The 22,455-nt window shown below is 35.5% G+C and overlaps 1 protein-coding gene across 5 annotated transcripts in view; it reads left to right on the top strand.

Annotated features, from left to right (window-relative positions):
• Window positions 1-22,455, top strand: part of NBEA (neurobeachin) — a 727,838-nt gene that overhangs the window by 122,774 nt on the left and 582,609 nt on the right. For all 5 annotated transcript variants that reach the window (XM_031960710.1, XM_031960705.1, XM_031960707.1 and 2 more), the window contains exons 9-10: window positions 3,084-3,281; window positions 3,992-4,125. In XM_031960710.1, coding sequence (XP_031816570.1) covers window positions 3,084-3,281; window positions 3,992-4,125 — 332 coding nt within the window. The remainder of the gene's footprint in view (window positions 1-3,083; window positions 3,282-3,991; window positions 4,126-22,455) is intronic.

Raw genomic sequence — 22,455 nt, 5'->3', positions numbered from 1 at the left:
TATGACCAAAAAATAGCAGTAGCAGCTAAGAGTATACTCTAGTTTGCAACGTAAGACTTTTTTTTTTTTTTTTTAATTAAATAACTTTTTATTGACAGAACTCATGCCAGGGTAATTTTTTACAACATTATCCCTTCCACTCACTTCTGTTCCGATTTTTCCCCTCCTCCCTCCACCCTCTCCCCAAAGATGGAAAGCAGTCCTATACATGTTAAATAGATTACAGTAAATCTTGGATACAATATATGTGTGCAGAACCGAACAGTTTTCTTGATGCTCAGGGAGAATTGGATTTAGAAGGTATAAATAACCTGGGAAGAAGAACAAAAATGCAAGCAGTTTACATTCATTTCCTAGTGTTCTTTCTTTGGGTGTAGCTGCTTCTGTCCATCCTTGATCAATTGAAACTAAGTTAGATCTTGTCTTTGTTGAAGAAATCCACTTCCATCAGAATACATCCTCATACAGTATCGCTGTTGAGGTATATAATGATTTCCTGGTTCTGCTCATTTCGCTCAGCATCAGTTCATGTAAGTCTCACCAATCCTCTCTGTATTCGTCCTACTGGTCATTTCTTACAGAACAATAATATTCCATAACATTCATATACCACAATTTACTCAACCGTTCTCCAATTGATGGGCATCCATTCATTTTCCAGCTTCTGGCCACTACAAACAGGGCTGCCACAAACATTTTGGCACATACAGGTCCCTTTCCCTTTTTTAGTATCTCTTTGGGGTATAAGCCCAGTAGTAACACTGCTGGATCAAAGGATATGCACAGTTTGATAATTTTTTGGGCATAGTTCCAAATTGCTCTCTAGAATGGCTGGATGTATTCACAATTCCACCAACAATGTATCAGTGTCCCTGTTTTCCCACATCCCCTCCAACATTATGCATTATCTTTCCCTGTCATTCTGGCCAATCTGACAGGTGTATAGTGGTATCTCAGAGTTGTCTTAATTTGCATTTCTCTGATCAATAGTGATTTGGAACACTTTCATATGAGTAGTAATAGTTTTAATTTTATCATCTGAAAATTGTCTGTTCATATCCTTTGACCATTTATCAATTGGAGAATGGCTTGATTTCTTATAAATTGGAGTCAATTCTCTATATATTTTGGAAATGAGTCCTTTATCAGAACCTTTGACTGTAAAAATGTTTTCCCAGTTTATTGTTTCCCTTCTAATCTTGCCTGCATTAGTTTTGTTTGTACAAAAACTTTTCAATTTGATATAATCAAAATTTTCAATTTTGTAGTCAATAGTGATCTCTAGTTCTTCTTTGGTCATAAGTTCCTTCCTCTTCCACAGGTCTGAGAGGTAAACTATCCTATGCTCTTCCAATTTATCTATAATCTCATTCTTTATGCTTAGGTCATGCCATTTTGACCTTATCTTGGTGTATGGTATTAAGTGTGGGTCAATGCCTAGTTTCTGCCATACTAATTTCCAATTTTCCCAGCAATTTTTGTCAAATAATGCATTCTTATCCCAAAAACTGGGGTCTTTGGGTTTGTCAAACACTAGATAATTAAGGTTATTGGCTGTTTTGTCCTTTAAACCTAACCTATTCCATTGATCAACTAGTCTATTTCTTAGCCAATACCAGATAGTTTTAGTAACCGCTGCCTTATAATATAATTTTAGATCTGGTACAGCTAGGCCGCCTTCATTTGAGTTTTTTTTTCATTAATTCCCTTGAAATTCTTGACCTTTTGTTTTTCCATATGGACTTTGTTGTTATTTTTTCTAGGTCATCAAAATAGTTTTTGGGAAGTCTGATTGGAAATTGGACAATTTTCATTTCATAAAATTAAAATGTTTTGGCACAGATAAAACTAATATTGTTAAAATTAGAGGGACTGTAGTTTATTAGGCAAAAAAAAAATCATTGCAGAAAATTTCTCTGGTAGAGATCTTATTTTTTAAAATATGAAAGGAATTCAAATTTATAAAAATAAAGAAGCAGTTTATTCACTGACAAATGATCAAAAGATTTGAAAAGGAAGTTTTCAAAAGAAGAAATCCAAAATATTGTGCAGTTGCATGAAAAAAAGTTCCAAAGCACTAATAATCAGAGGGATGTCAATGAAATGAATTCTGATGCTCCACTTTATACCAATCACACCGACAAGGATGACATAAAAGGGGAAATGACAAATGTTGAAAGGAGTACAAGAAAATAATTGTGAATTAGTCCAATTCTTTTGGAAAACAATTTGGAACTAAACTTTTAAACAGTTGCTTTACACAGTGCAGAACTTTTGGCTCATGGGTATTACTACCAGGCCTATACACCTTCATTTGATTTTTTTTTTTCATTAATTCCCTTGAAATTCTTGACCTTTTGTTTTTCCATATGAACTTTGTTGTTATTTTTTCTAGGTCATCAAAATAGTTTTTTGGGAGTCTGATTGGTATAGTGCTAAATAAATAGATTAGGTAGTATTGTCATCTTTATTATATTTGCTCACCTAATCCAAGAGCATTTAATATTTTTCCAGTTGGTTAGATCAGACTTAATTTGTGTGGAAAGTGTTTTGTAGTTTTGTTCATCAAGTTTCTGATTTTCCCTTGGCAGATAGAGTCCTAAATGGTTTATACAATCAGTAGTTACTTTAAATGGAATTTCTCTTTGTAACTCTGTAGGGTTTTGTTAGTGATATGTAAGAATGTTGATGACTTTTGTGGGTTTATTTTGTATCCTGCAACTTTGCTAAATGTGTGGATTGTTTCTAATAACTTTTTAGTAGAATCTCTGGGATTCTCTAAGTATACCATCATATCATCAGCAAAGAGTGATAATTTGGTTTCCTCTTTGCCTATTCTTTTTTGGTCTATTTATTTACACCTAACTTTTTGTTGACTGTAGTTTTTATTGCATCGTGATCTGAAAAGAAAGTATTTACTATTTCTATGCAAAATATTTTATGAAGATTTTGTTTTGCTCTTGTTTTCTTAGTGAGGAGAACAAGTTTCAGGGAGAGCAATGTTTGACAATTGAAAAAAAAAAGACTGAATACTATATGTTGTTTTTAATTTCAGAACATTAATTTCCTATTGTTTTTTACAGAGCACTTTCAAATTTAAATCTGAGAGTGATATTCACCTTGCTGAACATCATAAACAGGTTCTGTATGATGGGAAACTTGCAAGTAGTATTGCTTTTACATATAATGCTAAGGCTACTGATGCTCAGCTATGTCTAGAATCATCACCCAAAGAAAATGCATCTATTTTTGTACATTCTCCTCATGCTCTCATGCTCCAGGTTGGTTTTCATACTCTGTTCAGTGTTAAAATAGCCATAATCTAATGTTTATCATTATAATTTTTGCCCTCATTTAACTTCTGACTTTTCTAAGTTTAGTTATTATCTATTATTTTCTTGGGATAGGATTTCCTTCCATTTCAGAATTTACCTGATCGCTTTTTAGTAGCAATTGAACACTATCTCTTAATGCATAATTACAATATATAGCTTAATTAGACTCTTTGTTAGGAATGTAAAGTTTTATTTATTAGTATATCCTATTTCATATAAGCTGTATGATATAATAATTATGAATTCAAATTCCTGGATTCATATTTCAATTCTGACACATCACTACCATGACATTAGGCAAATTGTTTATAGAATTTGAGAATAGAAAAGGATCTCAGAGGTCAGTTCCTACATTCAAGTTGAATTGTCAGGGGTCCTTGTTTTTTCATCTGTAAAATGTTGTAAAATATTGGTATGGTCTAGAAAGCCTATCAGGTCCCTTCTTGATTTATGTCCAGTTCAATATATGGTCCTACTTCTATTTTTATGATGTTATGTTATGCTATTCTGTATTATAATATTTAATAATTGTATGTTAAGAATTACAGGCAATTTATAAAGGGTGTTTCATGTATGTTAATTTGTAAATATGTAGTAGTGCATGCTTATGGAGAATATTAACTAAATAGTTAATGCTTATTATGTTTCTTAAACAGGATGTGAAAGCTATAGTAACACACTCAATTCACAGTGCAATTCATTCAATTGGAGGTATTCAAGTACTTTTTCCTCTTTTTGCACAACTGGACAACCGTCAGCTCAATGATAGTCAAATGGAAACAACAGTTTGGTAAGCTTTCTTTATTATATGTATATACAGTTATTGATATTTAACATTTGGAGATCATTGGTGGTGTACTTTTTTTAAACAAATCTTATAATCTGATTTGTGACTTTTGAAATGTTATGTAAAATTCTAAAGACACTCAGACTTTCCTAAGCACCTGAAGGGAGAAGATTTGTTAGATATGCTATCAGAAATTCTTATCAATTCAAGCCTCTATGATACAATTTAGATTAAAAGTATAGGCTTACAGTGACCTTTGCAATTTTTTTCATTTGGGTTACATATAGGAGTTTTGCTTAATTGGAAAAATATTGAGAAAATGCTTATTTATTTATATAGTTATTTGACTGAAAGGTATATAATTTTATCTTAATAAAATTGCTTTGTAATTCTGTTGTCAGGACACAGGGTAAGAAGCATATTGATTTGTGGGTTTTCCAGCCAGGCTTTTGCCATTTGTTAATTATATTTCAAGAAAAATGTGATCTGCCTATGGTTTATATAACACCATGTATTAATGATGGTTTTTAGTGGTTTTAAATAATTTTAGAAGCAAATTCTTAAAAGTTGTTTTTTTATTTAAAAATAATTCAGTTAATGCAGTCCAATTTAATGTTACACATTAGAATAATATATGCTGGAAATAAACTGTGAAATGAGAAAGCCCATATATGAAAATTTCATTTGCTGCTAAATTCATTTAAAAGAGAAATGAGATATTGGCATATCATTATTTTACTTAGATACCAATACAGGAAAATGCCATGAATTTTAAATAAATAAGTAAATATATGTATATGTACACACATATTTGAATCTCATATTTGATAATTTTTGAGTTGGAGAATATGTGTAATGAAAAAGCCTTTGCTCTTAAATTTTCATTTTGCCCATAGAGCTTATAGCATTATAGTAAGACAATTTCAATAATACTGCCCCATAATAGAAATATAATATCTTTTTCAATAAAATAAGAGTGAATAAAAAAGGGATTCAAATTATATTATGCAACTCCCAGATGTTTATTTTTTTGTTTCAGTTTGATATTATGTAAAGAAATACAGTAATTTCTTTCTGTTGTGATACAAACTTAATTTGTTATTCTTTATAATTCTTGTTGTCTTTGTTTTTTCTTTATCGGGTATTGTTCTTGCTTTATTGAGAAATATACTTAAATGTAATTTGATGTCATTATTGTACACTGAACAATTTTTTAAAATTATAGCCTTTTATTGCCAACATATGCATGGGTAATTTTTCAACGCTGACCCTTGCAAAATCTTCTGTTCCATCTTTTCCCCTCCTTCCCTCTACCCCCTCCCCTAAATGGCAGTTAGTCCCATACATGTTAAAAATGTTAAAATATATGTTAAATACATGTATGCGTATTTATACAGTTATCTTGTTGCACAAGAAAAATCAGATTTAGAAAGAAGGTAAAAATAACATAGGAAAAAAAAACAAAAATGCAAGCAAACAATAACAGAGTACAAATGCTATGTTGTGGTCTATACTCATTTCCCAGTGTTCTTTCTCTGGGGGTAGATGGTTCTGTTCATCACTGATCAATTGGAACTGATTTGGATCCTCTCATTGGCAAAAATAGCCACTTCCATCAGAATTGATCCTCATATAGTATTGTTGTTGAAGTGTGTATATCCTGGTTCTCTTAGCATCAGTTCATGTAAGTCTCTCCAGGCCTCTCTGTATTCATCCTGCTCATCATTTGTTACAGAACAATAATATTTCATAACATTCATATACCATAATTTACTTAGCCATTCTCCAATTGCTGGACATCCATTCAATTTCCAGTTTCTAGCCACTATAGACAGGGCTGCCACAAACATTTTTGCACTTACAGGTCCCTTTCCCTTCTTTAGTATCTCATTGAGGTATAAGCCCAGTAGTAGCACTACTGGGTCAAAGGGTATGCACAGTTTGACAACTTTTTGGGCGTAGTTCCAAATTGCTCTCCAGAATGGTTGAATCCGTTCACAGTTCCACCAACAATACATCAGTGTCCCAGTTTTCCCACATCCCCTCCAATGTTCTTCATTATCTTTTCCTGTCATGTTAGCCAACCTGACAGGTGTGTAATGGTATCTCAGAGTTCTCTTAGTTTGCATTTTTCTGATTAATAATGATTTTGAACACCTCTTCATATGACTAGAAATAGTTTCAATTTCTTTATCTGAAAATTGCCTGTTCATATCCTTTGACCATATATTAGTTGGAGAATGGCTTGGTTTTTTTATAAATTAGAGTCAATTCTCTAGAGTCCAATTCTTTGGAAATGAAACCTTTACCAGATCCTTTGAATGTAAAAATGTTTTCCTAGTTTATTGCTTCCCTTCTAATCTTGTCTGCATAAGTTTTGTTTGTACAAAAGCTTTTTAACTTGATATAATCAAAATTTTCTATTTTGTGATAAATAATGATCTCTAATTCTTCTTTGGTCACAAATTCCTTTCTCCTCCATAGGTCTGAGATGTAAACTATCCTATGTTCTTCTAATTTATTTATAATCTCATTCTTTATGCCTAAATCATAAACCCATTTTGATCTTATCTTGGTGTACAGTGTTAACTGTCGGTAAATGCCTAGTTTCTGGCATATTAATTTCCAATTTTCCTAGCAGTTTTTGTTAAATAGTGCATTCTTATCCCAAAAGTTGGGTTGTTTGGGTTTGTCAAACACTAGATTGCTGTAGTTATTGACTATTTTGTCCTGTGAACCTAACCTATTTCACTGATCATCTAGTCTATTTCTTAGCCAATACCAAATGGTTTTGGTGACCACATTTGCTTTGTAATATAATTTTAGATCAGGTATACCTAGGCCACCTTCATTTGATTTTTTTTTTTTAATTAGTTCCCTTGAAATTCTTGACTTTTTGTTCTTCTATATGAATTTTGTTGTTTTTTTCTAGGTCATTAAAATAATTTCTTGGGAGTCTGATTGGTATAGCATTAAATAAGTAGATTAATTTAGGTAGTATTGTCATCTTTATTATTTTCGCTCATCCTATCCAAGAGCACTTAATATTTTTTCCAGTTGTTTAAATTTGGCTTTATTTGTATGGAAAGTGTTTTGTAATTTTACTCATATAGTTCCTGACTTTCCCTTGGCAGACAGATTCCCAAATATTTTATACTATCAGCAGTTACTTTAAATGGTTTTCTTTTTGTAACTCTCACTGTTGGATTTTGGTAAAGAATAAGAATGCTGATGACTTATGTGGGTTTATTTTGTATCCTGCAACTTTGCTAAAGTTGTGAATTGTTTCTAATAGCTTTTTAGTAGGATCTCTGGGGTTCTCTAAGTACCATCATTATCATCTGCAAAGAGGGTTAATTTGGTTCTCTCATCACCTACTGTAATTCTTTTAATCTCTTTCTCAACTCTTATTGCTGAAGCTAGCATTTCTAGTACAATATTGAATAGTAATGATAATAGTGGGGGACCTTGTTTCACTCCTGATCTTATTGGGCATGGTTCCAGTTTATCCTCATTACATATGATACTTACTGATGGTTTTTAATAGATGCTACTGATGATTTTAAGGAAAGGTCCATTTATTCCTATATTCTCAAGTGTTTTTAATAGGAATGAATATTGGATTTTATCAAATGCTTTTTCTGCATTTATTGAGATTGTGATGACGATGTATTTTAAAATCAACCTGAGTCAGGAATTCATGTTAAGGGAAAATTTTCAATCTTTATTCTCAGTAGAGGTGAAGAAGGATCAGAGGTAAAGGGGAATTGGAGGTAAAGGGAGATTAGCAATGTCAGCAGCTGTGTCAAGAATTCAACCAGACCAGAAACCAGCCAGCAGTCTCTCCACCCCTGTGCCTCCACCCACCGAAATGATGATTTTGGTGTACAACACATCAGGACTTGCACAAAGAGTGGGCGGGGGCCATTCTTTCTCCTAGCATATATATTTATAGACTATGGTCCAATTACTATTTAGCCTCACGTGCTTGGGACCCCAGTGCATCAACTCAAGCTTCAGCCCATTACATCTCCCGCTTTCTTTTGTTTTAGAACACAGGTGGTCATACCATCCCTGACTCCTCAGGGATGTCAGAGCCCCCAAGAGGAGGTGATCACACCCTCCCTGACTTATCAGGAAAGTAGGTGAAAGCACTGAAAAGAGGTGATCATGACTCCCCCTGACTTCTCAGGAAGGGAGGTGAAAGCACTAAAAAGGAGATGATCACGCCTTCCCTGACATTTCAGGAAGGGAGATGAAAAACATCAAAGGGAAGTGGGGGTTGCTAGGGGGTTTCTGGGCTGAAGGGTATTATTATACACAAACCTATCAGCATGGGAGGTATTATACAAGCACATAGCAATAACATAGAGGCTATTAGGGATGACCCTCCCCTCAGTCAATGCAGGCTCGATGTGGTGTAATAAACATGAATTGTACACGCAAGTAGTGGAATAGCAAACAATATAAATCAACATGGTGTTGTAAGGGATCGCCAGAAGTCCTAGAAGGAGGGTATATAAACAACAGTCACATATACTCCTTCTTTAGCAGCCAAGAGATAGTCCAAAACCAATCTATTGTCCATTGCTTCACATGTCAGGGAATCCAATGATCCCCCTAAATTTTTGAAGTCCTGCAAAAATCTTTTTATGTATTTGGGAATCCAATGATTCCAGCAGATTTTGAAGTCCTGCAACAGTCTTATCATTTCTCAGAGAATCCAATGATTCCTGAGGGTTTTGAAGTCTAACAACAATCTTATGTCTCAGAGAATCTAATGATTCCTGAGGGTTTTCAAGTCCTACAACAGTCTTATCATGTCTCAGAGAATCCAATGATTCCTGAGGGTTTTTAATGTCCATGAGTCAAACGCCATAATTGCCACGCTCTTTCAATGGTGAGCACAATCAGCAATAGAACCACCCGATGTTTCTTGGGTCTTCTCCTTTGTTTTAAGGGTCTGCTCTGTCTCTCTGCGATGGACAAGGCGAATATGGCTTGTTGGCACCCATCTGATTCCTTCTCCATCTGTAGAAATAGAAGCAAACCCTCTTCCCTAAGCAGTTAGCCTATCTGGTCCCTTCCATTCACCACTTCCTGGGTCTGTCCACATCACCTGGCGATTATCTAAAGATAGTGGAGCTGCTCGCACTGGACACTACCCTTCCGGTGGGTTATAAAACCTGTCTGCCGGAGCCAGTGCATCTTTGTCAAAAATCAAGAAGTTAATAGTATAAAGAACTAGATTTAGAAGTTCTCTAGGGTTACCTGTGGCTCCCCCTTTCTTTTGTTTTTGGAGGAATATTTTAATATCTCTGTTTGTCCTTTTTACTATTGCCTGTCCTCGAGGATTAAAAGGTATGCCAGTGGTGTGTAAAATCTTATACTGTGCACGAAAATGTGCAAAATGTTTGGAAGTATAAGTAGGACCATTTTCTGTTTTTATTGCTTGTGGCACATGCATCATGGCAAATATTGTGTGAGGAATTCAGTGACCACTCGGGCTGTCTTTTTTGCTGCTGGTATTGCAAAAGTGAATCCTGAATAGGTGTCTACCACAACGTGGATAAAAGACAGGCGACCAAAAGATTTATAATGGATCACATCCATTTGCCAGATTTCATTTGGTCTCAAACCACAAGGGTTCTACCCTGCAGGCAGTGTAGGAGCGTAGAAAGGAAGGCAAGCCGTACAGGCTTTTACTATACTCCTAGCTTCCTCTCTTGTTATTCCAAGTTGTAAACATAAAGCTAGAGCAGCCTAATGATATTTAGAATGAGATGCCTGGGATTCTTGGAATAAAGGAGTATTGACCAACATAGTTAGAAGGCTATCTGCCTTTGAATTGCCATCAAAAATGGGCCTTGGAAGTCCACTATGAGAGTGGACATGCAAGATATAAATCTTACCTGGATGCTTTCTCACTTGCTCTTGAAGTTTCTTAAAGAGCTGATATATATTAGAGGCTGCAAATTTTATTTGGGCTGTGGAAATTCTTTGTACCACACCTACTGAATAAGCTGAATTATATTTATGTCTCCTGGATAATAACTAAGAGCTAGAATGATCGCGTACAATTCATTCTGCTGTGTAGACTTAAAAGGAGTTCTGACTACTCTCTTTATAGTTAGATCATGAGAGTATACAGCAAAAATATTATGTTTGGATGCATCCGTGAAGATAATTGGTCCTTTAAGAGGAACTTTAGAAACTTCAAGAATCCATCGCCAATTATGTAATAGTTTGGTTATCTTTAATGGAGACCTATGTGTAAAATTTGGAGCCATGGCTAATAAAATTTGCCACTCTGGGATGTCTCACAACACACATTAATTTGTGTATTGGTATAAAAGGTGTATATCTTGTCAGGTAGTGTCCCAGATAATTGTACTGCTCACTTAATGACCTTTAATAAAATTCTAGCCACAAGCACTGGGTTAGGAGTAAGGCTTTGTTCTGATTGTGCCGGGAGGTTCACCCACTCTATTACACTGTCTCCTTGATGAAGGACTGCTGTGGGTGCCTCTTGTGTGGCAAAAACTGAATTTCCAAGGGTTTTTGAGTGACTATTTCAACCACATTGGATAAAGCCAGTTCAGCTTTTCTTAAAGCCTCTTGAGGTTCTTTTGTAAGCTGGCGTGGTGAATTTAAAGCACTGTCTCCCCTAAAATGTCATATAACGGTTGTAACTGATAGGTAGTCAAGCCTAACACTGGTCACATCCATTGGATATCTCCTATCAATTTCTGAAAATCATTCAATGTGTTCAGCTTCTCTGTTCTTAAGGACAGTTTTTGTACTGTAAGCACCTTAGGGTACACTTCGTATCCTAAATATTGAAAAGGAGCATGACTGAATTTTTTCTGGCGCTATGTACAATTTTAATTCCTTAGTGTTTCTATGGTCTTTTGTAGACATGCTTCTAACATTTGTTCCTCAGGTGCACATCCCAAAATATCATCCATATAATGTAATAGCATAACTTTTGGAAATGCTTTTCTTACTGGAGCAAGAGCAGCAGCAACATACATTTGACACATAGTAGGGCTGTTTTTCATTCCCTGTGGCAAAACTGTCCATTCATATCTTTTATAAGGCTCAGCTAAGTTAACCCTGGGTACTGAAAAGGCAAATCTTTTCATATCCTCCTTATCTAGAGGGATAGAATAGAAACAATCCTTAATATCTATGACCCAAAGAGGCCATTCTCTAGGCAATTGAGTAGGAGATGGAAGTCCAGGCTGAAGAGTTCCCATAGTTTCCATCTGTTCATTCACCATTCTTAAATCTGTTAACATCCTCCATTTTCCAGATTTCTTTTTTACAACAAACACTGGGGAATTCCAAGGACTTGTTGAAGGTTGTAAGTGTCCTTTGTCAAGCTGCTCCTGTACTATATCTAACAAGGCCTGAATTTTATCGCTACCTAAGGGCCACTGTTCTATCCACACTGGTGTATCAGTTTTCCATTGGATAGGAACAGGTGAAAGTGTTGGCAGGCCTTCAACAGCAGCCCTGCTTAAACAACCGAAGTACTCAATTGTAATCCTAACTGTCGTTAGATGTCTCTTCCCCATAAATTGATGGGGATTTTTTCAACTATAAAAGGAGTAAAAACTCCTGTTTTGCCTTCAAAAGTCCATCTCATAGGGGCAGCACTAACTTCAGCTGCTATTGATCCTCCTACGCCAGACTTGTAGGTGTCTGCTTTAATCTTTGGCCAGTGACTGGGCCAATTGGCACCTCTAATGACTGTACGATCTGCACCTGTGTCTACCAGTCCTTCTAATGTTAGGCCATTTATATAGATCTTGAGCATAGGTCAGTCAGGTGTCACAGCTGCTGTCCAATATATTCCTGGATTTTGTGGTCTGCAGTCAGAATCTGGGTGATTATCACCAGGTTGCTTATTAGGATTTTGTATGAGTAAACCTGATGCTACTATTTCTCCTGGATGATAAAGTCACACATTGTCTCCTTGTATTAGTGACTGGGATATTATCTACACATTCCCCAGTTTCCCACATCAGTGTGTGGATGGACACCAAACCTCTCCCACATAAAACACCCTGTCATTTATAGTAGAAACACTCCTCCTTACCATAGCCTTTCTATGAGTTCAAGCATCATACCCACGTTTCCGCTATGACCAACTAATACACCTTCTATGAAAAAATTTCTTTGTATGTATAAAAAGGAGATGAAATGGTCACGCCTACTGTGTGTGGAGGCAAGGGATCCATAAGCTGGAGAGGAACAGATTTCACCTCTCCAGGGGGTATTTCAGTTGTCCCAGCTGCATACAAGTCTATTCTCCCTAATTGTAATCCCTTTCTTCCAATAGGTTGCTTCTTGGCTGATTGTGTAATCCCTTTCTCCCGTCAGATGGCTTCCTGGCTGATTGGTCATGTCTAGCTACTGGATTTTTAGGCACTCTCTGGATGTATCATCAGCTGCCATCAAGCCCCAAGTGTTTTTTTGCCTGGGGCCCTGGGGCTGGGGCCCTCATCCCATTTCCCTGAACCTGTCTACATTCTGAGGCCCAATGGAAACCTTTGTTGCATTTTGGACATGGAGTATTGGGTCTTGTTCTCCCACCCTGTTTTCTCACTCTGTGTCTATACCAACATTTAGCTTTTAGATGCCCTACTTTACCACACTGAAAGCATTGACGAGTCTCTCTGGAAGTCCCTTGACAGAAGGGACCCTGTCTTCCCATGTTGGGATCTTGGGAAGTCTGCATCATAGCCTGGCTATAAAAGGCATTTGTGCCCACTGTGGCACAGCGTCTTATGAACTCCTCTAAAGGAGCATCCTTGCGCAGTCCTAGTATAATTTTTCTCCAAACCTCATTAACATTTTCCTTAGCAAATTGCTTATCAAAATGTCTGTTACTGCATTTTCACCATTAGTTCTTGTGATAGCAGTCTGCAAACATCCTACAAAGTCAGCAAAGCTTCATTTGGCCCTTGTGTTATTTTTGTCAAGGCCTCACCCTTGTTGCCTTTATTGTGAAGAAAAGCCCACGCTTTGATAGCATTAGCAGCAATTTGCTCATATGCTGCTATGGAATAATTAATCTGTACTGCGACGTCTACATAGGGACCTACACTTGTTACTATGTCATAGGTGATTGCAGCATGAACTGCTGGGCTTGTATCCTACAGAGCTTACTATATTCAGAAAGCCACAAGTAGTTTTGTCCAGGTTCTAGGCATACCCTTGCTATAGATTTCCAGTCATTAGGGGTGAAGATTTCAAAAGCCAAATTCTGCAATAACATCTTAACAAAAGCCGATGAAGCCCCATAAAGAGTGCAAGCCTTTTTCAGGTCTTTGAGGATTTCGATGTCAAAAAGAGTGTATTTTCTACTTTCTTGACTTAAAGAATTAAAATGTATTAGAGGAAAAATGTGATGTTGGATTTCTGTTACATCAATCCCTTCTGCTTTGGCCTTCATTAGTCCCTTTTGCAATCTAATCATAGGAGTAGTTGGATGCTGGGGGGGGGGGGGGGGGGGGGGGGGGGGGGGGGGGGGGGAGGTGCTGGTGCTGTTACTGCCCCACCCCCCACCCCCACTATCCCTCCACCTTCCATCCCAGAGGGTGGAGTTGATGGAGGAGAGTCAATTACCTGCTCCTTAGGTGGGGCTGAATCTGCCTCAGATTCACCACACTCTTGGGCCTCACTTAAGTCTCCATGCCCTGTGGGGATATGGTCATTAATCTCTTCATTGTCTTCCTCTTTTATCTCAGGCTTCCCCATTTGGCTATTTTTAGAGCTTTTTTTCTTTCTGCTAGGAATTATAGGGTTTTTTTAGGGCTAACTGTATTATATTGTATAAATAGAATGCCTCAATGGAAATTGAATGAGGACCGTTTTCTTTGTAGTATGAGGAGAGCCTTGCACAATTAATATCCAATTATCTCTAGAGATTTGCTCTTCCTCTAAGAACCAATGGGAGGTGTGGTTTAATGTACCCAGAAGTCTAGCTGTATGTTCCCAAGTTATAAGTAGCCCTTGGTCTTCTATCAGCTTAAGCATGCTTTCTATAGTGCCACTCCTGGGTGGGGTGAAGGAGTTGGGGGAGGGGGGATGGAGAATCTTTAGGTAGCATCTGTCCCATTTCAGCCAAAGAAAGGTTACTAGTTTAGTTTTTAAGAAAATAAGTTTCTTGTTTGTGTATTATACTCGCCCACGTTCCTGGTCACTGGAGACTTCTTCATTGAAAGTAGGGTCCTTGGTTCCCACATTTGCTAATAGTTTTCCTAATATTGAACCAGCCCTGCATTCCTGGTATAAATTCTACTTTATTATAGTGTATTATCCTGGGGATGGTTTTCTGTAATCTTTTTGCTAATATTTTATTTAAGATTTTAGCATCAATATTCATTAGGGAGATTGGGTTATAATTTTCTTAATCTGTTTTCAACCTACCTGGTTTAGGTATCAGTACCATGTCTGTGTCATTAAAGGAATTTGGTAGGAATCCTTCATTCCCTATTTTTACAAATAGTTTATATAACATTTGAGTTAATTGTTCTTTAAATGTTTGGTAGAATTCACATTTAAATCCATCTGGTCCTGGGGATTTTTTCTTAGAGAGTTGATTAATACCTTGTTCTATTTCTTTTTCTAAAATGGGACTATTTAAGCAATTCACTTCCTCCTCTGTTAATCTTGGAAGTCTATATTTTTGAAGATAGTCATCCATTTCACTTAGTTTATGAAATTTCTTGGCATAAAGTTGGGCAAAGTAACTCCTAATTATTGCTCTAATTTCCTCTTCTTTGGTGGAAAGTTCTCCCTTTTCATTTTTAAGACTAACAATTTGATTTTCCTCTTTCTTTTTTCTAATCAGATTTACCAAAGGTTTATTTATTTTATTGTTTTTTTTTTCATAAAACCAACTCTTAGTTTTATTTATTAATTCAATAGTGTTTTTTTTTTCAATTTTATTAATCTCTCCTTTTATTTTTAGAATTTCAAGTTTACTGTTTGGGGTTTTTTAATTTGCTCTTTTTCTAGCTTTTTAAATTGCAAGTCCAATTCATTGATCTTTTCTTTCTATATTTTATGCAAGTAAGCCTCTAGGGCTATTAAATTTCCCCTTATTACTGCTTTGGCTGCATCCCACATATTTTGCTATGTCGTTTGCTATTGTCATTCTCTTGTGTGAAATTATTAATTGTGTCTATGATTTGCTGTTTCACTCATTCATTCTTTAGGATGAGATTATTTAGTTTCCAATTACTTTTTGGTATATTTTTCCCCTGGCTTTTTATTGAATGTAATTTTTATTGCATCATGATCTGGGGAAAAAAAAGCATTTACTCTTTCTGTCTTTCTGCATTTGATTTTGAAATCTTTATGTCCTAATATATAGTCAATTTTTGTATAGGTTCAATGGACTGCTGAGGAGAAAGTGTACTCCTTTCTGTCTTCATTCAATTTTCTCCAAGGATCTATCATACCTAACTTTTCAAGTATTCTATTTACCTCTTTAACTTCTTTCTTATTTATTTTGTAGTTTTATTTATCTAGTTCTGAGACTACAAGGTTGAGATCTCCCACTATTATAATTTTGCTGTTTATTTCTTCTTGTAGCTCTCTTAACTTCTTTAGGAATTTCCATGCTATACCACTTGATGCATATATGTTTAGTATTGATATTGCTTTATTATCTTTAGTACCCTTTAGCAAGATATGATTTCCTTCCTTACCTCTTTTAATTAGATCAATTTTTGCTTTTGCTTGATCTGAGATCAGGATGGCTGCTTTTTTTTACTTCACCTGAAGTATAATAGATTCTGCTTCAGCCTTTTACCAGCACTCTGTATGTATCACCCTGCTTCCTGTAAACAACATATTATAGGATTCTGGCTTTTAATCCAGTCTGCTACCACCTCCCCTTTATGAGAGAGTTCACCCCATTCACACTTATGGTTAAAACTACTAATTCTTTATTTCCTGCCATCATATTATGCCCATATTATACTTTTTTTTCCTTTCCTTTTCCCCTTTTCTCCCTCCCCAGTATTTAACTTATGAGTACTCCTTATCTCAAGCAGCCCTCCCACTTTAGAATCCCCCCCCTTTAGAGTACCTTCCCCTTTCTTATGTCTTTTCCCTACTATTTCTGTATTCGCTTCTATTTAGCCTTCTCCTTCCCTTTTTTCCTTTCCCCCTCACTTTTCAATAAAGTGAGAGAAGGTTCTTTGTAAACCAAATTTGTCTAATATTTTCTCTTTGAGCCAAATCTGATGAGAGTAAGATTCACACAATGTTCTTATTCCCACTATCTTTCCCTCAAATATAATATGTTTCCTCTGCCTCTTTCTGAGATGTAATTTCCCTTTTTACCTCTAGTTTCCCCCTTTTTCCCACTTCTTGTTCCTTTTTTATAATATAATAATAAAATAAAAACCTCTTTATGTCCTAATATATGTTCAGTTTTTGTATAGGTTCTATGAATTGCCGAAAAAGTGTACTCCTTTCTGTCTCCATTTAGTTTCCTCCAAATATCTATCATAACTAAATTTTCTAGTGTTCTATTTACCTCTTTAACTTCTGTCTTATTTATTTTATGTTTTGATTTATCTAATTCTGAGAGTGCAAGAGATCTCTCAGTATTATAGTTTTGCTACTTATTTCTTCTGCAGCTCTCTTAACTTTATGAATTTAGATGCTAAACCACTTGGTACATATACGTTTAGCATTGATACTGCTTCATCATCTATGCCTACCTTTAGCAAGATATAGTTACTTTCCTTATCTCCTTTTTGTTTTTCCTTGATCTGAGATCAGGATAGTTATAGCTGCTTTTTTGGTTTCACCTTAAGCATAGTAGGTTCTGCTCCAGCCTTTTACCTTTACTCTGTATGTATTGTCCTGCTTTGAGTGTGTTTCCTGTAAACAACATGTTGTGGAATTCTGGCTTTTTATCCAGTCTGCTATCAGCCTCAGCTTTATGGGAGAGTTTACCCCATTCATATTTATGGTCACAATTACGAATTCTGTATTTCCTGTCATCTTGTTAACCCTAGATTATGCTTTTCCCTTTCCTTTCTCTCTTATACCCCTCCCTACTATTAAACTTATGAGTACCACTTGCCTCACGCAGCACTCCCTCTTTAGGATCCCTCTCCCTACTTACAGTCCCTCCCCTTTTCTTAAACCTTTCCCTTACAATTTCTGTATTCTCTTCTATTTAGCCTACTCCTTCCTTTTTTTTTTTTTTTTTTTTTTTTTTGCTTTTCCTCTCATACTTTCATTGAGGTGGGAGAAGTTTCTCTGTAAACCAAATATGTCTAATATTTTCTCTTTGACCCAGTTGTAATGAGAGTAAAATTCACACTATGTTCATCTCCCTCCCTTCTTTCCCTCAGATATTATAGGTACTTTTTTTTGGCCTCTTTGTGAGATGCAGTACCTCCACTTTTTCCTTTTTCTATTACAATTTCCTTTCCATCTCTCGATCGTTTTTTATATTATAAAAATAAAACCAAATTATACATGTTCTTGTCATGTATCCTCTTAACAGAAATAAAGTTTTCAAGAGTTCTTTTTACCTTTTTATTCTTCTCTTTAGTCCTCTATTTGGAGGTCAAACTTTTTGTTTAGCTCTGGTTTTTTTCATCACAAATAAATGGAATTCACCTATTTCATTGAATGTCCATCTTCTTCCCTGGAAGAAAATGCTCATTTTTTCTGGGTAAGTTATTCTTGGCTGCATGCCAAGTTCTTTTGCCTTTCAGAATATCATATTCTAGGCCCTTCGATACTGTAATGTGTAGGCTGCTAGATCCTGAATAATCCTTATTATAGCTCCTCTGTATTTAATGGTTTTTTTTTTTTTTTTTTTTTGGATGCTTGTAGTATTTTTATCTTGATCTGATAGTTCTGGAATTTAGCCACAATATTTCTTGGAGTTTTGATTTCAGGAGCTCTTTCAGTAGTTGATTAATTCTTTCATTGTCTATTTTACTTTCTGTTTTTATAATATCTGAGTAGTTCTCTTTGATGATTTCCTAAAAAATACTGTCTAGGCTCATTTTTTTTTCATCATGATTTTCAGAGAATTCAATAATCCTCAGTTTATCTCTCCTAGATCTGATTTCCAGTTCTGTTGTTTTCCTAAGTAGGCATTTAACATATGTTTTTGTTTTTTCATTTTTTTGGTTTTGCTTGACTGATTCTTGGTTTTTCCTCGAGTCATTCATTTCCATTTGTCCAATTCTGATTTTTAATGAATTATTTTCTTCATTTATTTTTTTAAAATTTATTTTTGTAATTGTCTAATTGAGTTTTTAAATGAATTGTTTTGTTCCATGGAATTTTTCTCCATTTGCCAATTTTATTTTTTAAGGAGTTATTTTCTTTTTCCAATTCACTAATTTTATTTTTCAGGGACTTAGTTGATTTCTTTTTCCACGCTATCTTTTAATGAGTTATATGTCTTATCCAGACCCTCTTGCAAAAGCTTCCTTTTCCTTTCCCCATTTTACTGTTAGCTCTCTTTTAAGAACATTTTTCATTTCTTCTATAAGAGCCTTATGTGGTGGGGACCACATCTTAGCTATCTTGGGGTTTTCATCTAGTGACAAACTGGTTTTTTGTTTCCTCAGGGTTTGAAATCTGTTCTCTTTCAGTATAGAAGCTATCCATAGTTAGAGCCCTTTTTAATTTTTTAAAGAGCCTTTTTACTCATTTTAACCAAAAAAAAAAAAAAAAAAAAAAAGCTGCAGTTTGCTTTTGGGGCAATGTAAGGTTACTGAGCTTCCTCAACAGAAAATAGGAAATAGCAGTGAAGCAGCAATTGGACAGCAGTGACTGCAGTGAGATCAGCCTCTGCACTGGGATCAGCAATTTTGCTGGGATTAGCAGTTGGAGCTGAGATTGTGCTGGATGTCTCCCAGTGGTTGGTCGATGTGGCCAAGCCCTGAAAGGGTCTAGGTTTTTTTTTTGTTATAAGCTTTACTCTTCGTTTTTATAAGTTCTCTGATGATTTACTGGCTTGCTGCCAGGGCAGATTAGCCAACACTGTGACAAAGTTCTCCCAGTAAACTTTCAGCTGGTGAAGATCGTACCCATCCCCTCCTCCAGTCTGGGCAGATGAACTTTTTTCCATGCTCTCACTTCCTACCTGCCTGAGTCCCCACCTAGCCTTCTCTGCTTGCGAGCAAAAAAGACCTTTTTCTGGCAAATTTCGAGATTATCTTATGTTGGTAATGTGTTCTACTCCCAGTATTCGTGGGTTTTGACAGTTAAGCACTAATTCCAAGTCTGAGTTTCATTAAAAATAGTGTGAGGGTAAAGGAGAGCTCAGAAACATATGTGTGTTTTCTCCACCATCTTGGCTCTGCCCTTGAACAAAATTTTTAATATAGAAGTAGTAATTGCTATGTAATTCTGTTTTTTCCCATCAGTCAAATATTTAATAAAATATTTACTATGTGCAAGAAGTTGTGCTAAGTACTGAATCTTAAATTTTGAAGATTACAGAAGAGAATTAGCAAGATAACATGTTTGTAAATGTGCCCCATGAAGGGGACAACATATAGCTGATCATGATTATTATTATTTTTTTTTTATACAATTCCAAAGACAAAACCATCTTTGGTTATTCACCTCTATTCCTTTAGACAAAATTGTACTGGGTTATTCAACTCTATTCCTCTGCCTCAAAGCAGGAGTGTATTTACTATGTTGTCATTCACATTTCTTTAAAAACTGAAAGTATGATGCTTGCTAATGGTTTAAATATATACTACTGACTGTTTTAAGGAAGTCCATTTATTCCTATATTCTCTAGTGTTTTTAATAGTAATGGATGTTGGATTTTATCAAATGCTTTTTCTGCATCTGTTGAAATAATCATATTTTTTATTAATTTGGTTTTTGATATAATCAATTATGTTAACAGTTTTCCTAATATTGAACCAGCCCTGCATTCCTGGTATAAATCCTACTTGGTTGTGGTGTATTGTCCTGGGGATGATTTTCTGTAATCTCTTTGCTAATATTTTATTTAAGATTTTTGCATTAATATTCATTAGCAAGATTGGTCCATAATTTTCTTTCTCTGTTTTCATCCTACTTGGTTTAGGTATCAGTACCATGTCTGTCATAAAAGGAATTTGGTAGGACTCCTTCATTTCTTACTTTTTCCAAGTGGTTTATATAGTATTAGAGTTAACTGTTCTTTAAATGTTTGCTAGAATTCATAATACTATGGTTAGCTTTTGGGAGGTCTTGGGACCAGCCTTCGTTTCAGCAGAAGAATCACCATGAGAATAGTCAGGGATATTATCTCTTTCACAGTCTGTCTCCTTCTCCTGGGACCCAGCTAGCTTTCTGTAGGCCCTCCAGAATGGGTCTTGGTTTTAGTGGAGGAAATGCAGGAGCTAGGCAGCTACCAGAGGCTGGTCCAAGATGCAGTCTCTCTTCTCATTGTAGAAGTGAAGGAGATATGACAGCCACCAGGAGGGTCTTTATCTTCAAGTCTGTCTCCCAGTCTGAACCAGTCTCTCCCAAAGTACAAGAGGCAGGAGAGCCACCAGGATTGTCTCTATCTGGAAGTCTGTCTCTGGCTGAGTTTGTTCCCAGTGTATATACTCTATTACAAGTACATCATTACAGTATACTGAGGATAAACCAATCATTGTATCACTAGGGAACCATTATTTGTTGTAAGATTAAATCAGTCATACTAAACGAGAGAACTCGAATGCTAAACTAGATAAACATTGTGTTATCAATTCCACTGAGTTAACACCTTGTTGTAGGATTAAATCAATCATATTGAGTTTGTGCCCTTTATAAATTCATATGTAAATCCATCTGGTCCTGGGGATTTTTTCTTCAGGAGTTGATTAATAGCCTGTTCTATTTCTTTTTCTAAAATGGGACTATTTAAGTAATTTATTTTCTCTAATGTTAATCTGGAAAATCTGTATTTTTTTAGATATTCCTCCATTTCACTTAGGTTGTCAAATTTATTGGCATAAAATTGAGTAAAGTAACTCCTAATTATTGCTCTAATTCATTCATTGGTATAAAGTTCTCCCTTCTCATTTTTGAAAATAACAATTTGATTTTCCTCTTTCCTTTTTCTAATCAATTTAAATAAAGATTTATATATTTTGTTTTTTTTTTTTTTTTCATAAGTTTGGTTTTTGATTGGGGGGATTTAATTTGTTCCTTTTTAGTTGCAAGCCCAATTCATTGATCTTCTCTTTTTCTATTTTATGCAAGTAAGCCTCTAGAGATAAAAAATTTCCCCTTATTGCTCCTTTGGCTGCATCCCACAAATTTTGGTATGTTGTTTCATTATTGTCATTCTCTTGGATGAAATTATTGATTGCCTATGGTTTTCTGTTTCACCCATTCATTCTTTAGGATGATATTGTTTAGTTTCCAGTTACTTTTTATTCTATTTTCCCCTGACCTTTTATTGAATGTAATTTTTATTTATTGTGATCTGAAAAGGATGCATTTACTATTTCTGCCTTTCTGCATTTGAATTTGAGGTCTTTATGATCTAATATATGGTCAATTTTTGTATAGGTTTCATGAATTGCCAAGAAGAAAGTGTACTCCTTTCTGCTCCATTCAGTTTTCTCCAAATGTCTATCATACCTAACTGTTGGAATCCTAGTGTTAACTCAATTTGAAACAAGGTGATAACTCAAGGGAGATATTAGAATCCTAGTGTTAACTCAATGGAATTGATACAATGCTTGTGTTCACACCTTTAGAGAGCTCATATAAGCAATAAGTATTTAAGTACTCATTGGAGTTCACACCTTTGGGAGATTTCAGATTTAGTATGAGATATCCAAATTCACACCTCCCTTAATCCTTCCTTTGGGAGGAGTCAACCTTTGGGAGATCATATATATTGAAGTTCTCAGAGCTTCAACTTAGTTACTTCAGAACATTCCCAGGGGTCAGAGAGTAGCACTCTGGGAGAAAGAGAGATTCATTCCATCAGTTTTGCTGGCTGGAGGCTGAAGAAAGCAGAGGCAGAAGCAAAGGACAAAGCTGCAAGAGCTCTTAGAACATAGGAGAGAGAGAGAGAGAGGCCTCTAATAAGCTAATCAGGCTATATTGAAGGACACAATAAAAGATCCGAACTTTTAACACCTGGCTGCTTTTGGATGATTATTACTTTTAACTGAAACTAAGGCTGCTTCCAGAAAACCTCCCCAAGAAACCTGCTCCCAGAGAGAACAATAATTATATTAAAGAAGAAAAACACCACACCTAACTTTTCTAGTATTCTGTTTACTTCTATAACTTCTTTATCATTTAAATTGTCATTTAATT

Source organism: Sarcophilus harrisii, chromosome 3, assembly GCF_902635505.1.
Source record: "Sarcophilus harrisii chromosome 3, mSarHar1.11, whole genome shotgun sequence".
NCBI classification, from domain to species: domain Eukaryota; kingdom Metazoa; phylum Chordata; class Mammalia; order Dasyuromorphia; family Dasyuridae; genus Sarcophilus; species Sarcophilus harrisii.
Note: the sequence above shows the minus strand (reverse complement) of the source record. Positions and strands in the feature narration are given on the sequence as shown.